Below are 23583 nucleotides of genomic sequence, written 5' to 3'. Positions count from 1 at the left end.
AGTGTCTAGAAACATTTCTTTAAAATGTTAATAAAATTCAAAAACACCAATGCTTGTCATGCTGCCTCGCTTTATAAAACAGAAGATTGCCAATATTAAGTGGCGGGCGATTTGCCAATGGTATAACTACTATATCAGGAAGGAACCCTCGAAACTTCTTCTACCTTATATCAATGCACTATTTGAACAACGCAAGCTTGAATATATTTAGTTTACTAAAGGAGCTTTATTTGTGATTGGATAATAATGATTTTGTATCAAAACAATGCTTGTAGTTTTTCATACATCATGATTTTCTTTATTCTATGTAAACACTCCACGTTACATTTATTGTCCCAAAGACATTCTACAACCTTGCGAGACCTAGATCTACACAAAAACACACCATCAAATTGCTCTCGGATACTGATCAGATTCGTGTTATACAGATCTATACACAGGGGGAACACACATGGAGCTGGTGCTCACCATTAGAGATTTTCGTGATTGTGTGACCCTGATATTACTCACGTCTCTCCGGCTACATTAGCGGCTCACCATTAATAGATTTTACGTGATGGTGTGACCCTGATATTACTCACGTCTCTCCGGCTACATTAGCGGCTCACCATTAATAGAGTTTACGTGATGGTGTGACCCTGATATTACTCACGTCTCTCCGGCTACATTAGCGGCTCACCATTAATAGATTTTACGTGATGGTGTGACCCTGATATTACTCACGTCTCTCCGGCTACATTAGCGGCTCACCATTAATAGATTTTACGTGATGGTGTGACCCTGATATTACTCACGTCTCTCCGGCTACATTAGCGGCTCACCATTAATAGATTTTACGTGATGGTGTGACCCTGATATTACTCACGTCTCTCCGGCTACATTAGCGGCTCACCATTAATAGATTTTACGTGATGGTGTGACCCTGATATTACTCACGTCTCTCCGGCTACATTAGCGGCTCACCATTAATAGATTTTACGTGATGGTGTGACCCTGATATTACTCACGTCTCTCCGGCTACATTAGCGGCTCACCATTAATAGATTTTACGTGATGGTGTGACCCTGATATTACTCACGTCTCTCCGGCTACATTAGCGGCTCACCCATTAATAGATTTTACGTGATGGTGTGACCCTGATATTACTCACGTCTCTCCGGCTACATTAGCGGCTCACCATTAATAGATTTTACGTGACTGTGTTACCCTGATATTACTCACGTCTCTCCGGCTACATTAGCGGCTCACCATTAATAGATTTTACGTGATGGTGTGACCCTGATATTACTCACGTCTCTCCGGCTACATTAGCGGCTCACCATTAATAGATTTTACGTGATGGTGTGACCCTGATATTACTCACGTCTCTCCGGCTACATTAGCGGCTCACCATTAATAGATTTTACGTGATGGTGTGACCCTGATATTACTCACGTCTCTCCGGCTACATTAGCGGCTCACCATTAATAGATTTTACGTGATGGTGTGACCCTGATATTACTCACGTCTCTCCGGCTACATTAGCGGCTCACCATTAATAGATTTTACGTGATGGTGTGACCCTGATATTACTCACGTCTCTCCGGCTACATTAGCGGCCTTGACCTTGTTGAGTTCCTCACTGATTTGTTGTTTGGCTTGGATCTCACTCTGCAGACTTGACTGCAGGTTCAGCAGCTCCATCTTATCGAGTCTTTGGGAACGTCGGTTCCGCCACCGCTGCCGATTCTTTCAAGTAAAACACAAAATTGCCATAATTTCAATCTTTCAAACTTGGTGATTTCTTTTTTTGGGGTACTATAGGGCCCGTTCATTTAAATGGAACAAATGGTTTGTTTGTCTGTAATGTGACATTTCGGGTATTAATACTAGCGGACCTGCAAATGTTTATGCAGGCCACATAAGGCTTTGTCAAGTCTCGCCTGAAAGCAGCACAAGATTTCTAGGTCCAACCTTATTTCATAAACGAACAACCAGTTCAGCCATTTGGACCGCGATAAAAGAAAATGGCCATAGTTTCATCCAAAAGTAAAGTGAAATAATTCTTTGGCTACAATGTATGATGGGTACAATGCGATGTCTAAATTTAATTGCTGCCTTTCATTGTAAATCAATGTACTAATCAAATATCATCAACAGACAGAATACTTTGTGAGATGAGGTATATTATTTGGAATTGACTCAAAAGAAAGGAATTATACTGAAATTTTTAAGAGCATACTCCATTCTCTGTAAAATTTATTTCCTTATGTTTTTGATCAATCTCTGTGAACTATTTACCGTATCAAAGTATAGCAGGAGACAAGATATTGAAACATACCGAATCATCAGACACTCCCATCACTTTGAGATTTTCTAACTCCTCTGTCATTTTGCTAGCCAGAGCTTGTAGGTAACCTCTGGCATCTTTTTCGTCGCTCACCCTACAATTTTTTTAAAGTAAAGCATTAATCATTACATTAAATTTTAAGAAATATGTACGTGTAATGTATTGCTCAGTATACTACATTTACATAAAGACAATTTTTTGTATGATATATTGCTACTTTTCAATCTGTCCAGATCAACAGAGCAAAATATGAAAATATTACCAACTAATACAAAAATTGCATTGCTGCAAAAGACTAGTTTTATCTTTTAACATGTAACACGCTACAAAGGTACTCTTGTGTGTTAAATGATAATTTCGACTCTTTCTCTTCACCTTAGCAAACCTTTCAAACATATTCAACCTACCACTTGATGATTTCAGAAATCTGTGCTTCCCATTGGGCGACAGACTCCCTCTTTTCGAAGATGTCTCGCAGTTCCTGTTCCAGTGAGTTCTTCTCCTGTACCAAGGAATTCAGCGCAGACTCTTGCTGTAAACCAGAGACATATACAAATGAGCAACGTTTTAAATATGGCACCACTCAAATGTGTGTTAATTCACTCAACGTGTATTTCAATATTGCCGTTTCTTGTACAAACTGAAAGCTCCAGGTCCCACTGAGATTTCCTCAAGTCTAAGATTTCCCATAGACAATACATTGCTTGAATTTTCCTTAACTTTGAGATGTTTTATACAAGTGGGCCCAGTACATCTATCATTGCTTAATCTTTCACTGGTTTGGGTAAGTGAGAAAAACCCTTTACATTATTAAATATCAATCATATCAACTGAGTCTGGAAATCATCCTCATACTGTATACTGGGATTTTTTTTGCTGCAGTTTAATTTTCGCCTTTTTTTGCCCGCTGTCATGAGGGTGACTTTATCATATAGCAAACAACATACTATACATAGTAATTAAATGTGACGGGCAAAATTAACACTGAGCCAATATGGATTATTCTGGTGAGTGATGGAAGTCTGACTGGGGAAAAAGTTCCCGGTATACAGCGAAGTTGTATTTTATCCGCTATATGTACGCTATGACTATAACTATGACCAGGTTTTACCCGATTCTATTCAAAATCTACCAGTATCACATGTAAAAATGTGTTTAAAATGATTTATCTATCATTTAGATGAATGAAAACATGATTTATAATATTACACTATCTAACCAGGACTAAAGTGAACATGTTTTCCTCCCATCAATTGTTAAACATTCTTTTTCAGATCATTATTTTGATTTCTGAAAGGACTAGAAAATATTTCTTGAAGACAATTCTTGTTTTATGATCACTGTTAGTAGCAAGCGACCTCTATTCACCAATATTACAGGTATTTGATGACCTGAATATTTATTTTTGTTGATGACAATTTGATCCTGGCTTCACTGAAGCATGTATTGGGAATATCAGCATGGGTTGCCAATACTGCCTTTTGCTTCTGAGTAATAGAGAATAATACATACCTTTTCCATATCACAATCAGTATCAACCCGACCGAGACTCCAATATCAGCCCTAGGGCCTTTGTTGATACTGGGTGTGATATGGAAAAGGCATGTTTTATTCTGTTTATTACATACTTATTAATAAAATATGGATAGATCTACTATCTTATGATCTTTTTTTCTTTTGAAATATTGAAAAATGAAAAAGTTTACCGAAAGGGGTGCGATACGGGTTTTGCGGGCTGATACAGGTTTTGGGGTGTGATACGGCGGGGGCTGATACAGGTTTCGGAGTTTGATACAGCAAGGGCTGATATTGGTTAGAGCAATTGTGTCGTATCGCATATACAAAAATTCGTAAGTATGTTATAAAAGAATTTACATGATAGAGGTAACGCTTTTTCTTTCTTTCAAAAACTAGAAATTCTATAAAGTGTTGTATTACAGTCAATTAAGGCTAGACATGAATCATTGACATAGTTGATGTCAATGGTGACACAGGGGATGATATTTTACCAAATTCAAAAGAGTTATAACAACAAAATTAAGACTTTCAATATAATCTGAAGTAGGTTCAAATGGCTGGCAAATAAGGGTAGTTCAATAGTCAAAGACTTTTGAAATGTCCAAATGGACTAGTAATTCTTAAAATTCTAACCAAATTAAATAGTGAACATTTAATATAACTAACTGTGGTGAATAATATTGGGTTTAGTGAAATTTGTAAATCGACTAGAAAAAGTGGAATCTACTAGTCCACCTGACTAGTGGATATTAGAATTAGTTTCGAGCCTGGGTTCAGCACTTCATACTTGGTAATTAATTTGTAGATTTGATTTGCACAAAAATTGAAATCTTCCCCAGTCAACCACGTATCCAAGTCAATCCTGTAGTCATCTGAGTTGTACTTACGAATGCTAATTCCTCCTTTAATCTTGAGTTTTCTTCTTGCATCACAGATTGTTCGCGACCAGAATGATCCGATTGTAACTTAAGTCTTTGTAATTCTGCTTGTAATTCATCCACAGAAGCTTGATTACTAAGTTTTTGTTTTAATGTCATATTTTCTTTGGTAGTTTCTTTGGTTTTTAACTCGAGTTCTGACATATGAAACTGTCTATCACTAAGTTCTGTCTGCTGTTTGGACAACAGTCTAGCTAATTTTTCCTCGTTGTCTACCTCCTTTCGTTCTATATCCGTTTTTAACCTGCAACAACAAGGAATAATTTCAAACATTTATGTCATAAGATTAAAATATGAATATTGGTTTTCTGATAGTGATTACATTTAAATTTCAGGTTCTTTTGCAATGTGTCATTTGGAAATGAATGGTCTAGGGTAATGCCATCAAAGTTGTTCATTATGTCAATATATATGTACCTTGAAATTTCTTGTGTAAGTTCTAATGTAGATGTGTTGGATGCCCTTCCTAGTTGTTTCCGTTTCATACTTTCTATTTCCTGTTCTAACTCCCTTGCGAAGGTCTCTGCTCTCTCCTTCAGCTTCCTTTCCTTACTTGCCTCGGATCGAAATTCATCAGATTGATTTTGTAGCTGTGAAATAATGTTCACAAATAATAACTTTTTTTTAAATTAACCACAAGGAAAACAATGCAGAAACATAAGATAATCCATCAAGGTAAACTGAACATATACACATATTAAATGAAGTATCAACTGAGGGATGATTGGTTATGATTAAAACAGTAGATTGTAATATTTGGGGAAAAACCTACGAGATTAGATACAGATTGAATTTTCAACACTCATTTTTTCCAATTTAAAGAAATCAATCAAAGATGTCTGTTTTTCTCAGTACCAGATGCGTGATTTGACATCTCCCATTTGAATTTAATTGAAAATGAAATTAAATATGAAGATATATTAATTGTCGCAGTCTAACCTCCAATATTGACTTTTCCGCTCTCCTCCGTTCATTTTTCAAGCTATCTGCCTTCCTTTTGTACTCCTCCATTTCCTCATCTTTGTTTCGGAACTCCCTTGTAAGTTCCTTCACCTTGGCTTGGGATTTCAATAACCTACAAAGATTGGAAGATTTCAGTTTTGCTTGGACACACGTCCATTTGCGACAACAACAACACATAGGTCACATGACAATAAGTTATGAACATACAGTGTTACCCAGATATACTACCATCTTTCTTTTGGTGATTTTGGATATTCAGTGGTTCCTCTGAATTTTAGATTTAGGGGTTTATTTGATACATTTTCAAGATTTTGTACCCGTAGGTACTTTAGTTAAATAAGACGATTCATGGAAACTGGGGGTACAACCAACTGTTCTTTGGATGAGAAATCCTCATTTGGGGGTTTCTGGGAACACTGTGAGAGACATCAAGCAAATACATTATAGCGATACTGTATAGCAAAATACACAAATTAATAATACCATCATTCATCACAATAACAGCTAAATAAGAAAACATACGATGTTTCATCATGTTCCTAACATTTTGTACATTATGTGGTGATAGCATTATGCTTTTTTTCTTCTTTTTCTAATGCTGTTTAAAACACATTTACATAATTTACACAACCGGAACCTTAATACTGATTAGGTCCATACAAAACCACTATTATCTTGATAACACAATCAATAAAACAATCTTAAGAACCATAAGATAGATCTTTGTCCTTTTGGCTCCTTGACACACTGGTATTTTTCTCTCTCTCGCTCCTGTGCGTGGATGACTGTTCAGTAACACTGTCTACTGATTACTTACGAGTCGTTTGAATCTGTGTATTGTTCTATAGCTATCTTTTGTTTAGCTAGAGCCTCCTTCAGTTCTCTCGATTGTAGTTTGTACTTTTCTCGGAAGTCTTGGAGTTCCTGTGTTACAAAGACAGAAAATTAATGTTCTTCAAAAATTCTCATTGTCATTATAGCTAACAGTTTCAATTATGTGAGAAATTTCCTGAGCTTTTCGGATGTGACTAGACTAAAGATGTTTTTTTTAAGTAACTCATTCATCCCCGAAGTTTTATAATGAACTATTCCAACCTTTCACTTGGAAGAGTTCAAATGTGTCTTCAGGGGTACATGAGTTGATGCACATGTTATATATTACTCAATTATGAACTTTCGTGATGGTGAATATGACATGATATGAACCTGAAAAAGTGATATTGATTGAGGTAAAGTGAAGGTCAAATTTTGTTTTTTAAAGGTTCATATAAAATCATATTTACCATCACAAACATCTAACTGTTTTATTATATGCTTGAACAATACATTAAAACATGGATTCAAAACTTGAGGGTTAAGATGCACTATAGGAGATTCACCTGAAGAAATCATTATTGACAGGGAAACCAGTCTACAGTAGTTTTTGAAAACTAGTCCCATGTATTAGGTACAGCCAATGGAATTGTGGAATATATCAGTGTGTAGTATTTATAACACATACTTCTAGCCCCCAATTTTTGAACTGGTACTTATGCTATGCCAAAACAAATATTGATATTTATCTGAGTTTTGAAAAAGAACACAGAAGTATTTGAAAGCATATCAAACCTTTTCAAGTGCCGACTTTTCCTCATCTAAAAGCCTGATGCGTTTTTCAAGGTCATGTTTGCTGTCCATGGCCCGTTTGAGTTCCTGCTCAACAGAACTGATTTCTGTTTGTGACTCTGGAATAAAAAGATCACATTTACATGTATTATATAGTTGTTATAAAAATCGTAGTTTTGAAAAAACAAAATCTTTTAGATATAACTTAGCTGATCAAGGTGGCCCATGCATTTTTTTTAAGTATAGAAGACCAATATTCATCATCATTTAGAGGGACAATATGGCATTAAAATTAGTAGCTTCTATGTTGGGTAGACTATCTTTATAGGATCTGTATTTATAACATACCTGCGACTACTCTATGTAACACGGATATCTCCTCCTTGAGTTGGCGAACCTCAGATTCGGCAGCACCAGCAGCTGCCGCTGCAGCAGTACTGCTGATCTCTCCACTGTTAAGTTTCTGTATCGTCACACTAGTGTCTACAACCACAAACAAGGGTGTTAAAGCAACATAAACATTTACATGGCTCTTTACACTATCTGACATTCCCAAGATTTAGACAAGCCTGGTATCTATTACACTTACTCTGAGGACTTGCTTTTGGGAGTTACTCACTAGTTTGAGCTGAATTTCAAAACCATACCTCACTTTACAGATCTTAATGTGTTGTCCCACATGTTTTAATTTAGATCAAATTTGATTTTTGCTATCACTCAGGAAACTTATCGTAAACAAACTTATTTTACTCCACGAAAATTTTAGCACATTATTACATTTTTAATTTGTTTAATTATTAGCAGTAGCATACTTTTGCGCAATATAGCGCAGATCTGGTTTTAACTCCAACCACCCATAATATATACATACAGGTGCCATCCCACTCGCCCCATACAGTTAATCATGGAATAGCCCTTATAGATTACTGATATTTACTGGATCCAACATAGTTTTACTCATACATAAGCTTGGCAGATATGTCAATGGATATACACATTGTACACATTTGTTACTAGTTGTCAATGAATTGCTTACTCAAAAGTAATGTTTATTATAGTCCCAAGTGTTTTCCTTGGATAACTTGTTGTGAGTGATAAACTCAAACCATTTCTGAAACTCTATTATCCTATGAAGTATTTAACGAGTTGTTGTCGAAAAAAAATGTTTCTACAAGTGAAATTGACAGCTCATTACCGTGTTTACTAAATATGTATATTATAGTAGATGACCTTCGGTAGGATAGACTTCTTTTTTCAGAAATATCGGAAGGTTTACAATTTCCATTTTACTCCAAAAAGTAAAGTGAAAGTTTTCATTTAATCCATCATATTCAATTTGGTCAATAATAAAATTTCCCTTAGCTACTGTAATTAATCAAACTTTATATGCACATACTTTCAGGAGGAAATCTTACCTTGTAATTTCCGTTGTAGTTCTTTATTTTCTTTATCTAAAGCCTTTATCTTTCGCTCGAAAGCTTCGGCTGCTAAGGACTCCAACTTCTCCGTGTCAATCTCGCCAACATCTTGAAGTGTTCCAAGATCTGAGATTTGTCTGCCAATAGAAACCCACAGGAATTAGATTAATGAAGAAGATCAATACCGACTTCAACTAGACAACTACTTTGAGAGAACCGCATACAGTTAAACAGCCAATAATTCAATATTATAAACAATGACTCACACTTGGAACAAGTCCTGCGATTTTCTTCAGAAATGATACACATGCAGCTAGGAGTTAATTTTTCTTCAAGCATTTCCAGATAAAAATGTTAGAGAAGTGGAGACTTACGACTCGGATGTAAAGGAAAATCCCACAAATGGAAGATGATGACCTTTGAAAGCAGCATTTGATATTGGTGGTACCGAATCCTGTAAATACAAATATATTTTTTGCTACAGATTTTTAATTTTACAATGTTCACACCAAGTTGACATTGAGGTGCACTCTTGTTCGAAGTTTAAAAGTTACATTATTCCTCTGCAAAGTGAAACCTCATTATTTTCCCTTTCAGATAGGGTTTCACATCAGATTCTTATAACTACGTGGTCCTAAGAAAGACATGCAATTATGTAACTAGATTTTATCTCAGGAGTTGCTGTAATTTATAAAGTATTATACAGTGTACAACTTAGCTGGGTTAGCTTTTCTTCAATATCATTGAAACCAATTTATGTTTGTTTTGCTTCAAGGACCATCGATAATTCCAGTCATTTTTGGCAAATAATGACAGAATTTATTACAGTAGATATACCGGTACTTACAGTGTGTCGGAAGTCAGCATCATCAACATCAAAATTGGAAGTGTCTGTCGGGCTGCTCACTTCAGGGACATAGGGTGGCGTCACTGAAGTAAGAAATTTACATGTAATACAGACATGTAGAAAGGTCACTGCTTCTACCTTCTACCACTTCTCTCTCATATCCACCATAGAAACAGGCAATCTATAGCATGATACTTAATCTCGGCAATGTTTCATGTAAACCTATGAACTCCTTATGGGATATAAATGTTGGAGTCAACAGTAACCAGCTGAATGAAGGAAAGAATCACTGATGTTTTTCATCTTTTCATTGTACTTTAACACTTTGTATAGCCTATTTTCAACTAGTATCTACAAGCATTTTTATGCCCCCCCCCCCCCCCCCCCTCAAGAAATGTATTAATGTACACAGACTTCGCCTCTAGTTGATGCAAGAATCAAAGTTATGATATTTCTAGGACTTGACAGAATTTACACCTGTGTAATAATATCAAACTTAACTTTTATGTTGACACAAATATTTTCTCAATTGAAAGATGTGTACCAACACCATTGACACCAGGAAGCCACTTCACTGCTATCAACTGATCAAACTGTCCCATTTATCAATTGTACCAACTTAATCAAATATGACTCGGTGCTTATTTAAGAAGTCTGAAATGTGAAAAATCTTGACTCATATTTAGTCAATGTAGACAAGGATGCCAAAAAAACACATTCTTAACTTATATTTTAATTTCAAGAAATAAAGATATCAATAAACAAGAGGCCCATGGGCCTTAACGGTCCCCTGAGTCTACAGTATTTTTTTTTGTTGAAATATGTACCAATTTGAGTAAAAAATAGTATAATGTTAACTTAACTTTGTCAGGACCATGAGCTGATCATTCCTACAAAGTTTCAGTTCAATCGGCCTAGCAGAACTTGACTTTAAGTTTGAAATAGTTTTTCGAAATGGCGGCCGTGGCGGCCATATTGGATTTCTGATTGACCTGAAAAGTAAAAACACTTTGTCAGGACCATGAGTCTATCATTCCTACAAACTTTAAGTTCAATCGGTCCAGCAGAACTTGACTTTAAGTTTGAAATAGGCTTTCAAAATGGCGGCCGTGGCGGCCATATTGGATTTCTGAAGGACCCGAAAAATAAAAACACTTTGTCAGGAACATGAGCTGATCATTCCTACAAAGTTTCAGTTCAATCGGCCTAGCAGAAGTTGACTTTAAGTTTGAAATAGTTTTTCAAAATGGCGGCCGTGGCGGCCATATTGGATTTCTGATCGACCCGAAAAGCTAAAGCTCAGGTGACCTAAAAAATAATTTAAAATGATATTTTAATAGACTTATTACATTCTTATGCAGAATAATTTCAAATAGACATTTTTATTTTTTGAAATCAATATTAAAACTTTATCCTTACATACATGGCCTTAGTTCTTAGGTTCTTAGTGCCTGTCATTGTTTGTCAATGTGTTAAGTCTCAATAGACATGGCCCTTAGTGCGAGAAGTCATTGGTACTCACTGGTGCGAATATTCTCCCAATCAATGCCTTCAAACCAGGGATGATTTTTGAAGTCGTCCAAACCATTTTTGCCTAATCTTTTGTCTGCACCACATATGAGTAACTTCAACAGTTCCTTGGCATCGTCGGAAATATCATCTACATCGTCAGGGAATTCAAACCGCGTCTGGAAATTACAAAATAATATCAATAAAACATCTGACAGTCTACCGTAAGATTGTTTAAAAAAAATCAAAAAAATATATATCTCTGGAACGTAAAATCCAATACCAATTTAAAGATTTCACAATTTAAAAAAATAAAATAAAATAATAATCAGTGAATTTATTTGCAAGAGGTTGCTGATGAAATTGCATGGGGTGTAATCTATTTGTAACATGTCAAGAATTTGGGTGATGCCAAGATGTCCTTGATCCTGAAGTGGGGAGTGTGGAGTGGAGTAATCTATCACTGATCTTATAATCTCCTCTGATAACGGCTTTTAAATCTTGCTTTATGCGACAATGACACCCTGCTGTGCCCCAACAGCCTGTCCCGATAATAAAACAGTGAGGACGCGATATGATAATGCGGCTGTGAAATCAATGAATTAACAGCCATTCAATAGGCTGCCGCAAAAATCATACATCACTTTTACCCTGTACTACAGATTCCACTGCACATCCCGTTCCATCTCTGTTTAGTGATGATCCCGAGATTACGGTTTTACAACCCTACCCATCACATTGAAAGGTGATGTCCCCATTTTATGATGGTCCTAATTATCTAATCAATAACTTCTCTGCTATAGGAACAATTAAACAAATACTGCTACGGTCAATATTTGATTTCCTTTAATTATCTTCTGCATTTTTTTTTAAACAAATAAAACCTTAGTTCAGTTTTGACAAAATAATGTTTAATGGTTTGCAAACTTCAATAAAGCATTTTGTTGAAATAACTGATGAGTTTTTAATATTTCTGAAGAAAAGTGGTGAAAATACCTTCAGCAATCGATGTTTTAAAATGCTTTTCTTTTTTTCCTTATTTTTTTCTTTTTAAACACTGCTTTTTAATCAATACGATTTGATTTTCTCTTATTCATTCGTTTCAAAAATACACAGACAGACGGTAGAACTACATAAATGAGGGATTGCCTATGAACATGTGGATCGTTTTAAAACATAAACGTAGATCTTTTGCAGATATAACAAGATATTATTTTGCACACACAATGCTACAAAGTAAATGATGCGTGGAATGAGGATAACAAATCTAAGAGATTTATCTGTCTAACCATGGATAACCAAATTTTATCAATCAAATTTGCTTTTACATCCTCCTTGGGCTTTCAACAACTTCACAACCTGGTGTTCAAGGTGCTACACTGTGTCCAGTGAAGCGCTAACAATGCGCCCAACCCCGGAGACCTGGTGATATAGCTACTTCTTTGAACATGCCATGCCACTACCCTCAAGTTTCTGAATAAAAGGGCAGGGCCAATGCTAGGCATGATTACGAAACATTTTTCATCAGACATGTGATGTAGTGATCTGTGTAATACATATGATGTAAGTAAATGGTACACATAGTGTTATAGCTACACAGATATACCAGTTCCTAATCCCAAGTTAGGGTTTGTGTCAACATAAAAGTTACAACCAGAAAACGAATATTCTACAAATATAATTCTTTAAGATAATCTTACATAATTTTCTCCTCTAATAACTACTAAAAAATTAAGTTTTATCATAAATGGTTAGAGCGATAATACAACAATGTCAGGTCCTAGGTTCAAATCCCGGTCTAGCCCGGCTGAGTTTTTACACTCAGAACACTGGTGTTGATAAGTTCTTTTTGTATTTCAATTTTATAAATTTTCATAGAAGCAAGGTATCATTTTTTTCTTTCAGAAATGATTGAAAAACAGTTTCTAATGCATATTTATAGTTTTGGCAGTGGTACACGGAACCTTTAACATGTCTATGGAAGGTTGAGAGAACTAAAACTAATGTGTCACAATGTCACTGAAATCATATTATCAATATGTACAAGTGATAGGAACGAAATTATTCTCAAGTCAGAACACAAAATAATCCAATTTACTTGCATTAAATCTATTAATATGCAATTGATGCATAATTATGTCATATGATACTACATTAAATGTTTACTCATAAACATGATACATATGTGACAGGATTTCATCAGGATTATTTTTTTAATTACCATCAGAGTACGAGTTGGTAAGACCGGACAATGGAGTCTAAGATAATACATGGATCAAAGTATACACAATATTCAACATTGACCTTTGAGTAAAGTATACACAATATTGACCTTTGAGTAAAGAATACACAATATTGACCTTTGAGTAAAGTATACACAATATTGACCGTTGAGTAAAGTATACACAATATTGACCTTTGAGTAAAGTATACACAATATTGACCTTTGGGTAAAGTATACACAATATTGATGTTTGAGTAAAGTATACACAATATTGACCTTTGAGTACAGTATACACAATATTGACCTTTCACTACCTTGAATTATTGACAGCCTGTAGGTGTGTACAGAGTTGCCAGTGCTGGCTGTGGAGCTATTTGTAGATGTGGTGTGGTGCATGTGTCTTACAACTCCTCCGAGGAACTACCAATTAACATACAGCAGTCACATGTGGTTTGTTAAACTGCCTTATCCCTGTGATCTATGTGTATCTACTACTACAGCTTGAGTTAGAGCAGCTTGCATGTATGTATAAGATATAGTCGGGGTAAAGAAAAATCAGAGTACTATTGATACATATCTGGGAACTCTCCTCTCTTTTCAAAGATTTGTGGAAAAATAATAATGCTTACAGATTTTTACAAAAGTGCAATTTACAACATGTTTTTCTGTTACATATCAATAATCTTTTTTCATTGCTGTAACTGAAATAATGTAGCACAAGGATTAATACTTAAACAATGAACTGAAACTTCTTTTGATTTATTTCCCATGTTGTACTTGAGCAACTTGATCGGACCATTCATAAAACAGAATCACGTCAGGAAAAAAAACTCAACCCAAGTACCGTATAGCTAACGTGTTACATTTTATCGTATATCTTTCATAATAATTGCTACTTCAACCATAAGGGAACTTAATTTGCTTCTCATATTCATACTTCAGACATTTTATTTGATCATTGATACCAAGGCAAAGTTGATTATAGCCTGGTCAGCTTAACCACAATTTGATGTGAATCATTTATCTGTTTATTTTCAAAAATATCTTCATTCATAATTGAATTCAAATATAAATGGGAACCAGAATAATCACCCAAAGACAGGAAATACAAAAATATTTGTAAATTTCTCCAAAAAGTCCTTCTGTAAATTTTATGTTAATGGCTTTTAAGCTAACAAGGACCTTTAAACGGGGGCCAGATTTCTGCTTGTCCTTGTTGTTTCATACTGTTTAATTATTTGTTGGGGGATAAATCAATTCTTTATTCATGACAATTCAACAATTACAACATTGACTAACAGATAGAGATCTCTGTGAAAAAATAAATAAATTAACATAATTATGGCTAATGCACAACAACAGCATCAAAAAGTGAAATAAAAGATCATTTGTTACAAAAAAATATTGATTTTCTGTCAAGCTAGCAAATGCAACTTGCATACTTGCTCATAAAACATAGATGTGAATTAAAAAAAAGTTTCTTGTTTTCTGTAATGCTTTCCCTACAGTGGGTGAAGCTTCACAGAGGATCTGCTGCTCCAGTAGAAGGACAGATATATATGTACAAGGATGTGGTACCTAGCTATAGCTGATGTACAGCGTATTACGTCTCACCAAAGAAAATACCAAAGGGCACCCTGGAAATATGTAATACATGCATGTCTGCGATGTCTGTGGGACAAGGCTGCTCTTGGTTAACATACACACAGCTCGAGTTTCACGGTGGCATTATTGATTGCGTTTAGTCGGTCGCCAACTGACTCCCGTCTTTTGTCAATAATTAATCAATTATTGATTGCAAAATTCAAAATGGATCAATGTCATCCAATGTAGGATACAAGTACTGAGTTAATTTCATCAACAAATATTTTCTTTCATCCTTGAAAGTGCAGCTGTTTCATTTTGCATCTTATAAGACTTCTGGCTATCGGTGTATCCCAATGCAGTACAGCAAAATCATTAATGTGGCTATGCTCTATTACTTGCTTCAGGATTCCAATGTGACCTTCCACATTGCATACTACTATAATATAGACATAATCCTAATATATATAGATCAGATACTGTTGCTGTATCTCATAACATTTGTGAAATAACATTTTTTCATAAACATTTAAGCTTTAAAACACTGATCAAAACATCCATTTTGTGAGCTGAATGAAAAGTTACACATTTTTTATAAAACATCCATTAGTTTTTATACAATTAACTTTTCATTGTTTTTATTACAAATACCATGAAATAATTTTGTTGTTGATACCATTCTAGCATGAAAACATTAAGGCAAAATATTGCTCACAATCCATAGTCCCCTTTCTCTGGACAAAGGAATGTAACCGTATTATATAGCTACACATGAGACCTGATCTTATATGTGACACGCCATCATTCCAAGAGGTACCGCATACATAGTTTGGCAATTGTAGGCGACAGAATATATGAGAAATGCCTCAGACAAAGTTATGCACAATGAACTAAGGGCCACAACTCTATAAACAGACCACTAGATCCAATTTTAGCACACCACACTCTGCCATTCCAAGAGGTGCTCGATACAAAACTGTATGCGAGATATGCCCTTGACAAAGTGAGGCAGAGACAGATGGAGTACAAACCTATAGTCTGGTAGTAATGATTGGGAACAACATATTGCAGAACAACTTTTTCTCTGGTATCAGAGTTATATTACAGGACAATGGACTATGATACCAATGATTATCATAGTACAAATGGTAAACTTGCAGTTTTACCCATTTTTGTCACTGTATATAAATCAGTCATGAATAGTGACGGGTACTTTTTGTTCCTATCAGTGCTTAAATACCAACTTTCTTCTGTATAAAATAGACGGCTCGTCTTTCATAAATGTTCTCTTAAAGAAACTTTTAAGTGATGAACATCAGATTATCTACAAATTAACCTTCCTATAGATCTGTGAATTAATCAAATTCTCAACCATTCCTTTGGTGAAAGACACACATTTCTCCCACAACCAGTATAAAGTTCCTCGTTTCCTTCTCATTGGATAAACCTTCTAGGGGTTGGTTGCCCAAGAGAGGGTAACACCCTGGACGTGATTTCATCGGTCAATCTTCTAATTATGACGTCAAGTAATAAAGCTTTGCGACGTCATCTTCCATTGTGATGTCATAGTTAATGCAATTGTTTACCTAATTGGGAACAGGAATAATGTATTCCCAAGAGAAAACACAGCTTTTCTCTAAATATAAAATCTGAACTTTGTGGGAGAAAAAAAGTCCCCAAACTTGTGATGGTTGCATATCATGTTTTTCTAACTCTCGTTCATAATTTTGAAACAATAAAAGACACTTGGTAAACCTCCAATCTGTATACAACTTGAAAATTAACTAACTCAAAGTTAGATAAACACGATAACCAACCATTACTCGTTGGGGAACCTTTATTTACACAACACATTTTTCAGTGACTGTAAACTTACCTGATGGTTCATGATTTTGCCATAGGTTTCCACAAGAGATTCTGCATAGAAAGGCGTTTCTCCATACAACATCTCGTACATACAGACTCCCAACGACCACCAGTCACACTCCGGGCCATACCGACCATGACCATCCTCCATAGCCTGCAATGATTTAACGTTCATGTTGTATGTCACACACAAAGTTTGTCGCATAAACGTAACATCACATAGTTCATAATTACAATGTAACTTGTCAGCTGGGCAAAAAGTAAAATATTGACATATTGGATAGGTGCCTTTTGTACAGGTTACTATCGTTTTATAGAAACCACTATTTGGAGTAATACTGTGACAGGTTACAAGCAAGTGGGCATAGGGTTTGTAATGCTGGTTTGACTTTGTGTGAATCTTCATCAGACAAAATGAAGTGTTGCTATAGTAGAAAAGTGACTGACCTTGACCTTTCAATCATCGCCTTGACTTTGATTTTGTGAAACTGGTTTTGATACATGTAACCTTACAAACACACATAGTAATAACACTTTACTTTGGGATATATTGGACTTGGTTATATTTTGGTAAATTTGGTGCTTGGAGTGAGCAAAAATTAAACACATCAAAATTTCACGATGCCGAAATATATTGTTGCAACAGGCTGACTTCCAACTCATTTATTACGCAACAATCACTAACTTCCATGGGCTATATATCTTTCATGTAAGTTAACTTTGAAGCTTGGAATCCCTTAGTTTTTTGACATGAATAATACACTTCATAAATAACATGTCAATAAAGGTATGTTCATGTTCAGTGTTTTCGTATCAGTTGTTGTTTTAGTTGTGTTCTAGTGTATGCAGGAGGTCAGCCCCATAGCTATAGGATAAGTAGGACGATAACTGATCTCATGAGTATGTGCTCTCCTGTGCAGTCAGGTGGAACGTAATACAATAGGTTGTATATTTATGGAATCTGAAACATCTCGTACCATACTGACATGTTTTCAGTAAATACCGGTGTAAACAAAGGCTATAGATGATCAAGTCCTGTCATGTAGCAGCACAAGTACCGTTTTTGAGTAAAAAACGCCAAAATATCCCAAAGTTTGGTACCCTTAGTATTGTCACCTTTTATAACAAAATTGTACCTGTGTGTAGATGTCCTTGCATAGAATTGCCATGAACTTGTTTAAAAATGTCTTTAGTATTTTTTCATGTCACCTGAGGTTCGTTACAAACTATGTTTCATTACATAATTTCTCCATTTGAAGAAATCATTTAGAGGAAATGGTTTTAAAGGAAACAATGGAAGCTGGACGGATGGACAGATTCAACATCAAGGCATCCGAGACTGGCCTACTTACATTGGCCTTCCAATTAACTCAGCTTAAGCGAAGGTGGCAAACACAATAACATGGTTTCTTGCTCACTACCAGTATCACCATATTAGAACTCCTAGTTGGATAAATGGTAGTTTAGCTCTATAAAAGTCCAGGGGATGAAGCTGGATGTGACATGTGCTGACAATGCAGGACAAATACCAACGTAGTACAATGTGAAACAGAAGTCATGTTGCTGTTGCAAGAAGGCCGAGTGTACTTCTGGAAGTGATGTGTTGGGCAAAAGAAGAAATAAGGTCAATCCCATTGGGAAAACGTTTTGGTTTTGTAGAGAATAAACAATGACAAATGACCTTCCTCAACAGAACAGTGTACTGGTAGCTGGAGTTTTAACCCTTTCACCCGTATGTAACTTCAGTAAACTCTTCCATGCATTGATTTGGATGAGTCTATTAAAGTCTACAGTGGTGAAAGAGTTTAGGTGATTTAGTAAAACCATGTATATTCATTTGACATGAAAATTAACTTACGTGACATTATCTTTCTTTAGGAAACCTCTACACTACCAGTACAAATTTAGACTAACCAACAGCTTAATGAGGAAAATACTTCCTTACGGCAAGTTCTACCAGGAAAAAAAGTCAAGTGCTGAACAGGAATGTTATCGAACATAGAAAACTTACCCGAAGAATTTCTGGAGAGATATAATCTGGTGTACCAACTGCCACTGAAGACTGCACCTAAAAACCAAAGTATTTATATTATAAATTTTGTTTTATTCCAGAGTTACTAAATACATCATTGGTTTCAACTAGATTTTTGTTTTGAACATTTCATTGTTGGCTGAACTTTGTTACAAAGATATGAAATAATGCAAAGCTACAAAAAAAAATCCCCAAATATTATCAAAAAAACTTCCCTGAAGTGGCAACACTCATTGAAGTAATAAAAGGTGTAGTATTTAAAAAAGATTCAAAGACAAGTTTCGGCTCTTTTCAGCATCTGAAACATTCATTATTATGATTTTCTTGCAATGAATGGCTATTACATAGAAACAATACAATATGAAGCAATTATTCTTCTCTGCGGCCACCATTGCTTAGCTATAAATTTACAACTTTACATCAGAACTGCTGGTATGCATACATTTTATGGAAGTTGGAGAGGTCTCATCAGCATCTACAGATACTGATGAGGGCTCTGATAGGTAGAAAGTGTAGCAGTGGACAAACCAATCAGCATGATTGAAACATAAAGTATCTATATAGTGACGAGACACAGGTGGTGGGGAAGTGTGTTGGTGCTATTTTGGCTCATCAATCTTTGTAAAGTAATAATTAAACTGGGTTACTGATTGTAATCACTACAACAGTGTCAGATCATCAATTGTGCACAACAGGGACTGTTCTTGCAACATAAGGTTTTTACACCTTAACGAAACATAAAGTCTGACAAAGGTTAAATATGTAATCTCCCAAGACACTGTACTCTTCAGAAAGTGGCCAGGAAGGACATATGCTATATTGGGCAGAGCATGTACGTAAGTTTTTGTAGATCAAGCCTTGATAGCAAGTGCTATTACAGAAATATCACAGGACTTTCTTCTTTGGAGAATATTTTGGTTAAATTCTATTTTGAAAACAATGTTTGGTGGCAAATTCAAGACAGATATCAGCTGGAATTATCAGAGAAATTATTTCACTTGCAAGACCAAATAAATCAGCACATGATAAAATCAATACTATTCAGAACTTTTGGGAATGACCCTACTTTGAAATTACTAATTTTTGTGGGTTTTTTTAATTTCGTTGATTTTGTGGGTAATCTTCATCCATGAATTCATAGGTCCACGCAGTAATTACGAGTTTGATATAAATCTGTAATTCTCCGTTTGAGTGGGTACTCGTAATCCACAAATTCATGTACCTACAAAATAGTGTTTTGTCAAGAAACCACAAAATGTGGGCCCCACAAAAATGTCTGATTTCACAGTCTTCTGGTGTTTTTTTTGCTTCAACAGCAAGCATACTAAAAACTTTGGATCAAGCATTTGTGCTTCAAATTTGCACTTACCGTTCCATCTTCCAGAAGCCGGAGACATGAACCAAAGTCAGCTAGCACTATATGACCACTTTGATCTATGAGAACATTGTCTGGTTTTATATCCCGATGCACATAGCACAACTTGTGAATAGAACTAATAGCCAACACCATCTCAGCAATGTAGAACTTGGCCATGTCTTCTGGAAGCCGATCCTCAAACTTGCTCAGCAGTGTTAGAAGGTCCCCTCCACAGTAATAGTCCATCACAAGGAACTGAAGTGGACACAGTATACAATTTAATCAAGCGCTGCAGCAACTTTTGTTCCACAGTACGTACATATGTCTTGTTCTTACGGACTCGGGGAAACAAAATGTTATCATCACAAAGTTTCTTCCTGGTATCTATGAGCATTCCTTAATCATCATGAATTATTATTTTAAGATAGCAAACTTATGTTTGTTTTTAAATGCAATTTTTCCACAAAGTATGTCCATTTTTAAATGTACCAATGTTGAGATATTTTTGAATACCTGTTTAGATTGTCATTGTCAATTTTAAAACACTGTATTTACAGCCTGTTTTATACTTACCAGAAAGTTGTCATCTTGAAATGCATAATGGAGATTTGTGATCCAGTGGCGGTCACCATATACTAACACATCTCGCTCTTCTTTGAAACAAGCCGTCTGAAAATAGAACGGACAAAAAAAGTTATTTCTGAAAATGATTTTCTTCTTTACTAGTACTCTATAACGGAATTGTTTATTGTGTATAAACACTCATGGTTGCTATTTAACTATGAAGAAAGATATAACGAATTTGAATGATATGTGTGTCAACTGTTTGTTAATATTGGATATCCACGAAAGTAAACAATCTAGATGGCTTAGGAATTTACTTTGTAATCAATTTTTTCTGCTTTTTTTTTTATGAACAGCCTAGCACGAAAGCATTAGTGGGTGATGGAACAGAAGTAGTATACAGACACTACATATCTAATCTCCCAATGGGCATCATATAATTAGATAAGGGATATTTTCAAGAGTTGCTGTCAATTGCTTCCATGAATATATAACCTGGATCAAGGACCCAGTAGAAACAGCCTTGTACACCAATTCATGTCCTACTTCTGTGACAAAAGCTACCTTATTGCACTGTTCTTTGTGTCCATGGTAATCAATTACTTTCAAAGTTCCAAATGAAATATGCATGATGTATATTTACAAATTAGCAAATACACTGTAGAACTTTCAATGAAAGTGTTTTCCACTGTTATCCAGTTGAGAATACATGGCTGTAGAAATTTCATTTTTACTGAGGGATTGGTCAAAGACAAAATAAAATTCATAGCAACCAAACTAATCTTTTATAAAAGTCTATGATTGAATGTTGTACTGAAGGAATAGTTCCAGGAATTATGAAATTCTCACACTGTAAAAGCACACATTTCCACACATAACCTTAATTCTGCCTCTAACAATCAATTTTAAAAATTAATACATTAAGAAATTTGCAAAATGAATGACAGTACCAGTGGAAACTGATAATCTCACTTTCTGACAAATGGAAGTGTTCTGGAACTGTTCAACATGAGATTAGAAAAGAAATGACAGTGAAAATAACAAATGTCTTTTCTATGATAGCTCTTTATGAACAAATGATTGAAGAATTAAAGGTAAATCAATGAACCACAATAAATTTGTCAAGAATTCATTTCCGTATCTTTTCCAATGCGAATCCTTTGCTAAAATACATTAAGCATAAGGAAATTGTTTTCATCTACTGAAGAAACTTACCATACCACACCTAGCATAAAACTAAAATGTAACGAATGTCATTTTGACAAAATTGTATTATCGTATCCCACCCAGTGTATATGTGTTACATTTTTCATTCATACTGAGTTTGCGGGTCTGTTTCCTCTGCAATAGCAGACGTAGCATCGGGCAATGTGACTGACAGAAGAAAATGGAGTTGATCTGTTCTAGGAAGAAACTTTCCCTAGTACAATCTCCAAATATTCATTTCCTCCTTGACAGCCTGCCGCCTGCTCTGCAGAAACTTTGACAGCTGCATAGGAACTTCATAGGACCGAGGTCGACTAATTATTTTGTAAGACGTACATACACTAGATAGCTAACTCATCATGATCATGGAAAGCCACATGGTGCAGTCAGTTTCGATGGAAAACAAAGTGTGTGTACATCAATTAAAAGTGATACATAAGCTATTCAATCAGCATATCAAAATGTCTCAAGTTCTTGTGCTTCTCGAATAATGTGAACTATACATACACATATGAAAAACAGATCAACCAAAACTAGAAAATGCGTTTATTCCACACTCACTTCGGCTCGTTTCAGCATTTCCCATTTGTTGAGGATTTTCATAGCAAAAACTTGGTCTGTCGACTTCAACTTAACCACTGCCACCTGTGGTTAAAAATGGTATTGTTAATTGCATATATTTGTATTTAAAACATAATGCCCTAGGTGTACATGATCTATTGCAATCTGATATCATATAACTTGGAGTGACATGCATTTTTAATGTTATGAAATAGTTGTAATAAAATCCCTAAAACATTTACCGAACAAGTCCATTTTTGCTTACTATGTGTACATACTGTTAGGTGGTGACTTGAGAAATGTCTTTGTGAGTCACGATGACTTCGAAACAACAGTAAGTTACAAGCTTTACTTACACTTTTATGTTGATATCAAGCCTATAATTACTTACACTTTTATGTTGATATCAAGCCTATAATTTCTTACACTTTTATGTTGATATCAAGCCTATAATCGCAGTGGTGTATGTAATACATACATACAGCTCTGTATTTCACAGTTATATCTGTAACAACTCCTATTGATTTTCGCTAGTTCCAGGACCAGTAACATAAACCTTGATTTCTGAGGCAGTAGAATTTTTATCGAAAGCAGCATAGCAAGTGATGCTTTCATTCCAAATGCAGTATATATATGCATATCGCTTATATAGAAAATATACTCTTCAAATAATTTGATGCATATATACAAAATAACGATACAGACAACTTGATTCAGAAAACTTCATTATCATCAACTAACAAATTAGAATTCATCCAGTTTACGAAAGAGTTTTATTGATGCCAGGATCACTAGAGGAACAAATGATGCTGAACTCACCTCTCCAAAAGCACCTCTGCCGATGATCCTGATGGTCTCAAAATCATCTCGGTGGAGCCGGTACTGCTTGATCTTGTTGACAACTGGTTTGGCTACAAAATCAAGAAAATTTGATTTAAAAAGTTTTTAAAAGTAACTTAACCATTGTCATGCTTATTTCAAGGGCTGTTGTACCTAAGTACCCGTATACGGTTCAGTTTTAATTACCATGGTAAAACAAGGTTAAAATTGAAAACTGTCTAC

The 23583-nt window shown here is 35.3% G+C and overlaps 1 protein-coding gene across 5 annotated transcripts in view; it reads right to left on the bottom strand.

Annotated features, from left to right (window-relative positions):
* Window positions 1-23583, bottom strand: part of LOC110440573 (serine/threonine-protein kinase MRCK alpha-like) — a 61866-nt gene that overhangs the window by 26321 nt on the left and 11962 nt on the right. For all 5 annotated transcript variants that reach the window (XM_021483714.1, XM_021483715.1, XM_021483718.1 and 2 more), the window contains exons 2-20: window positions 23341-23432; window positions 22522-22605; window positions 20764-20859; window positions 20203-20445; window positions 18813-18869; window positions 16812-16955; window positions 11141-11306; window positions 9619-9701; window positions 9146-9225; window positions 8769-8908; window positions 7702-7836; window positions 7357-7472; window positions 6566-6672; window positions 5725-5860; window positions 5203-5375; window positions 4735-5029; window positions 2737-2861; window positions 2321-2423; window positions 1577-1728 (exon numbers count right to left, since the gene is read on the bottom strand). In XM_021483714.1, the coding sequence (XP_021339389.1) occupies window positions 1577-1728; window positions 2321-2423; window positions 2737-2861; window positions 4735-5029; window positions 5203-5375; window positions 5725-5860; window positions 6566-6672; window positions 7357-7472; window positions 7702-7836; window positions 8769-8908; window positions 9146-9225; window positions 9619-9701; window positions 11141-11306; window positions 16812-16955; window positions 18813-18869; window positions 20203-20445; window positions 20764-20859; window positions 22522-22605; window positions 23341-23432 (2527 nt within the window). The remainder of the gene's footprint in view (window positions 1-1576; window positions 1729-2320; window positions 2424-2736; window positions 2862-4734; window positions 5030-5202; window positions 5376-5724; window positions 5861-6565; window positions 6673-7356; window positions 7473-7701; window positions 7837-8768; window positions 8909-9145; window positions 9226-9618; window positions 9702-11140; window positions 11307-16811; window positions 16956-18812; window positions 18870-20202; window positions 20446-20763; window positions 20860-22521; window positions 22606-23340; window positions 23433-23583) is intronic.

The sequence above is a fragment of the Mizuhopecten yessoensis genome, unplaced genomic scaffold (genome assembly GCF_002113885.1).
Source record: "Mizuhopecten yessoensis strain PY_sf001 unplaced genomic scaffold, ASM211388v2 scaffold11185, whole genome shotgun sequence".
Classification (NCBI taxonomy): Eukaryota; Metazoa; Mollusca; class Bivalvia; order Pectinida; family Pectinidae; genus Mizuhopecten; species Mizuhopecten yessoensis.
Note: the sequence above shows the minus strand (reverse complement) of the source record. Positions and strands in the feature narration are given on the sequence as shown.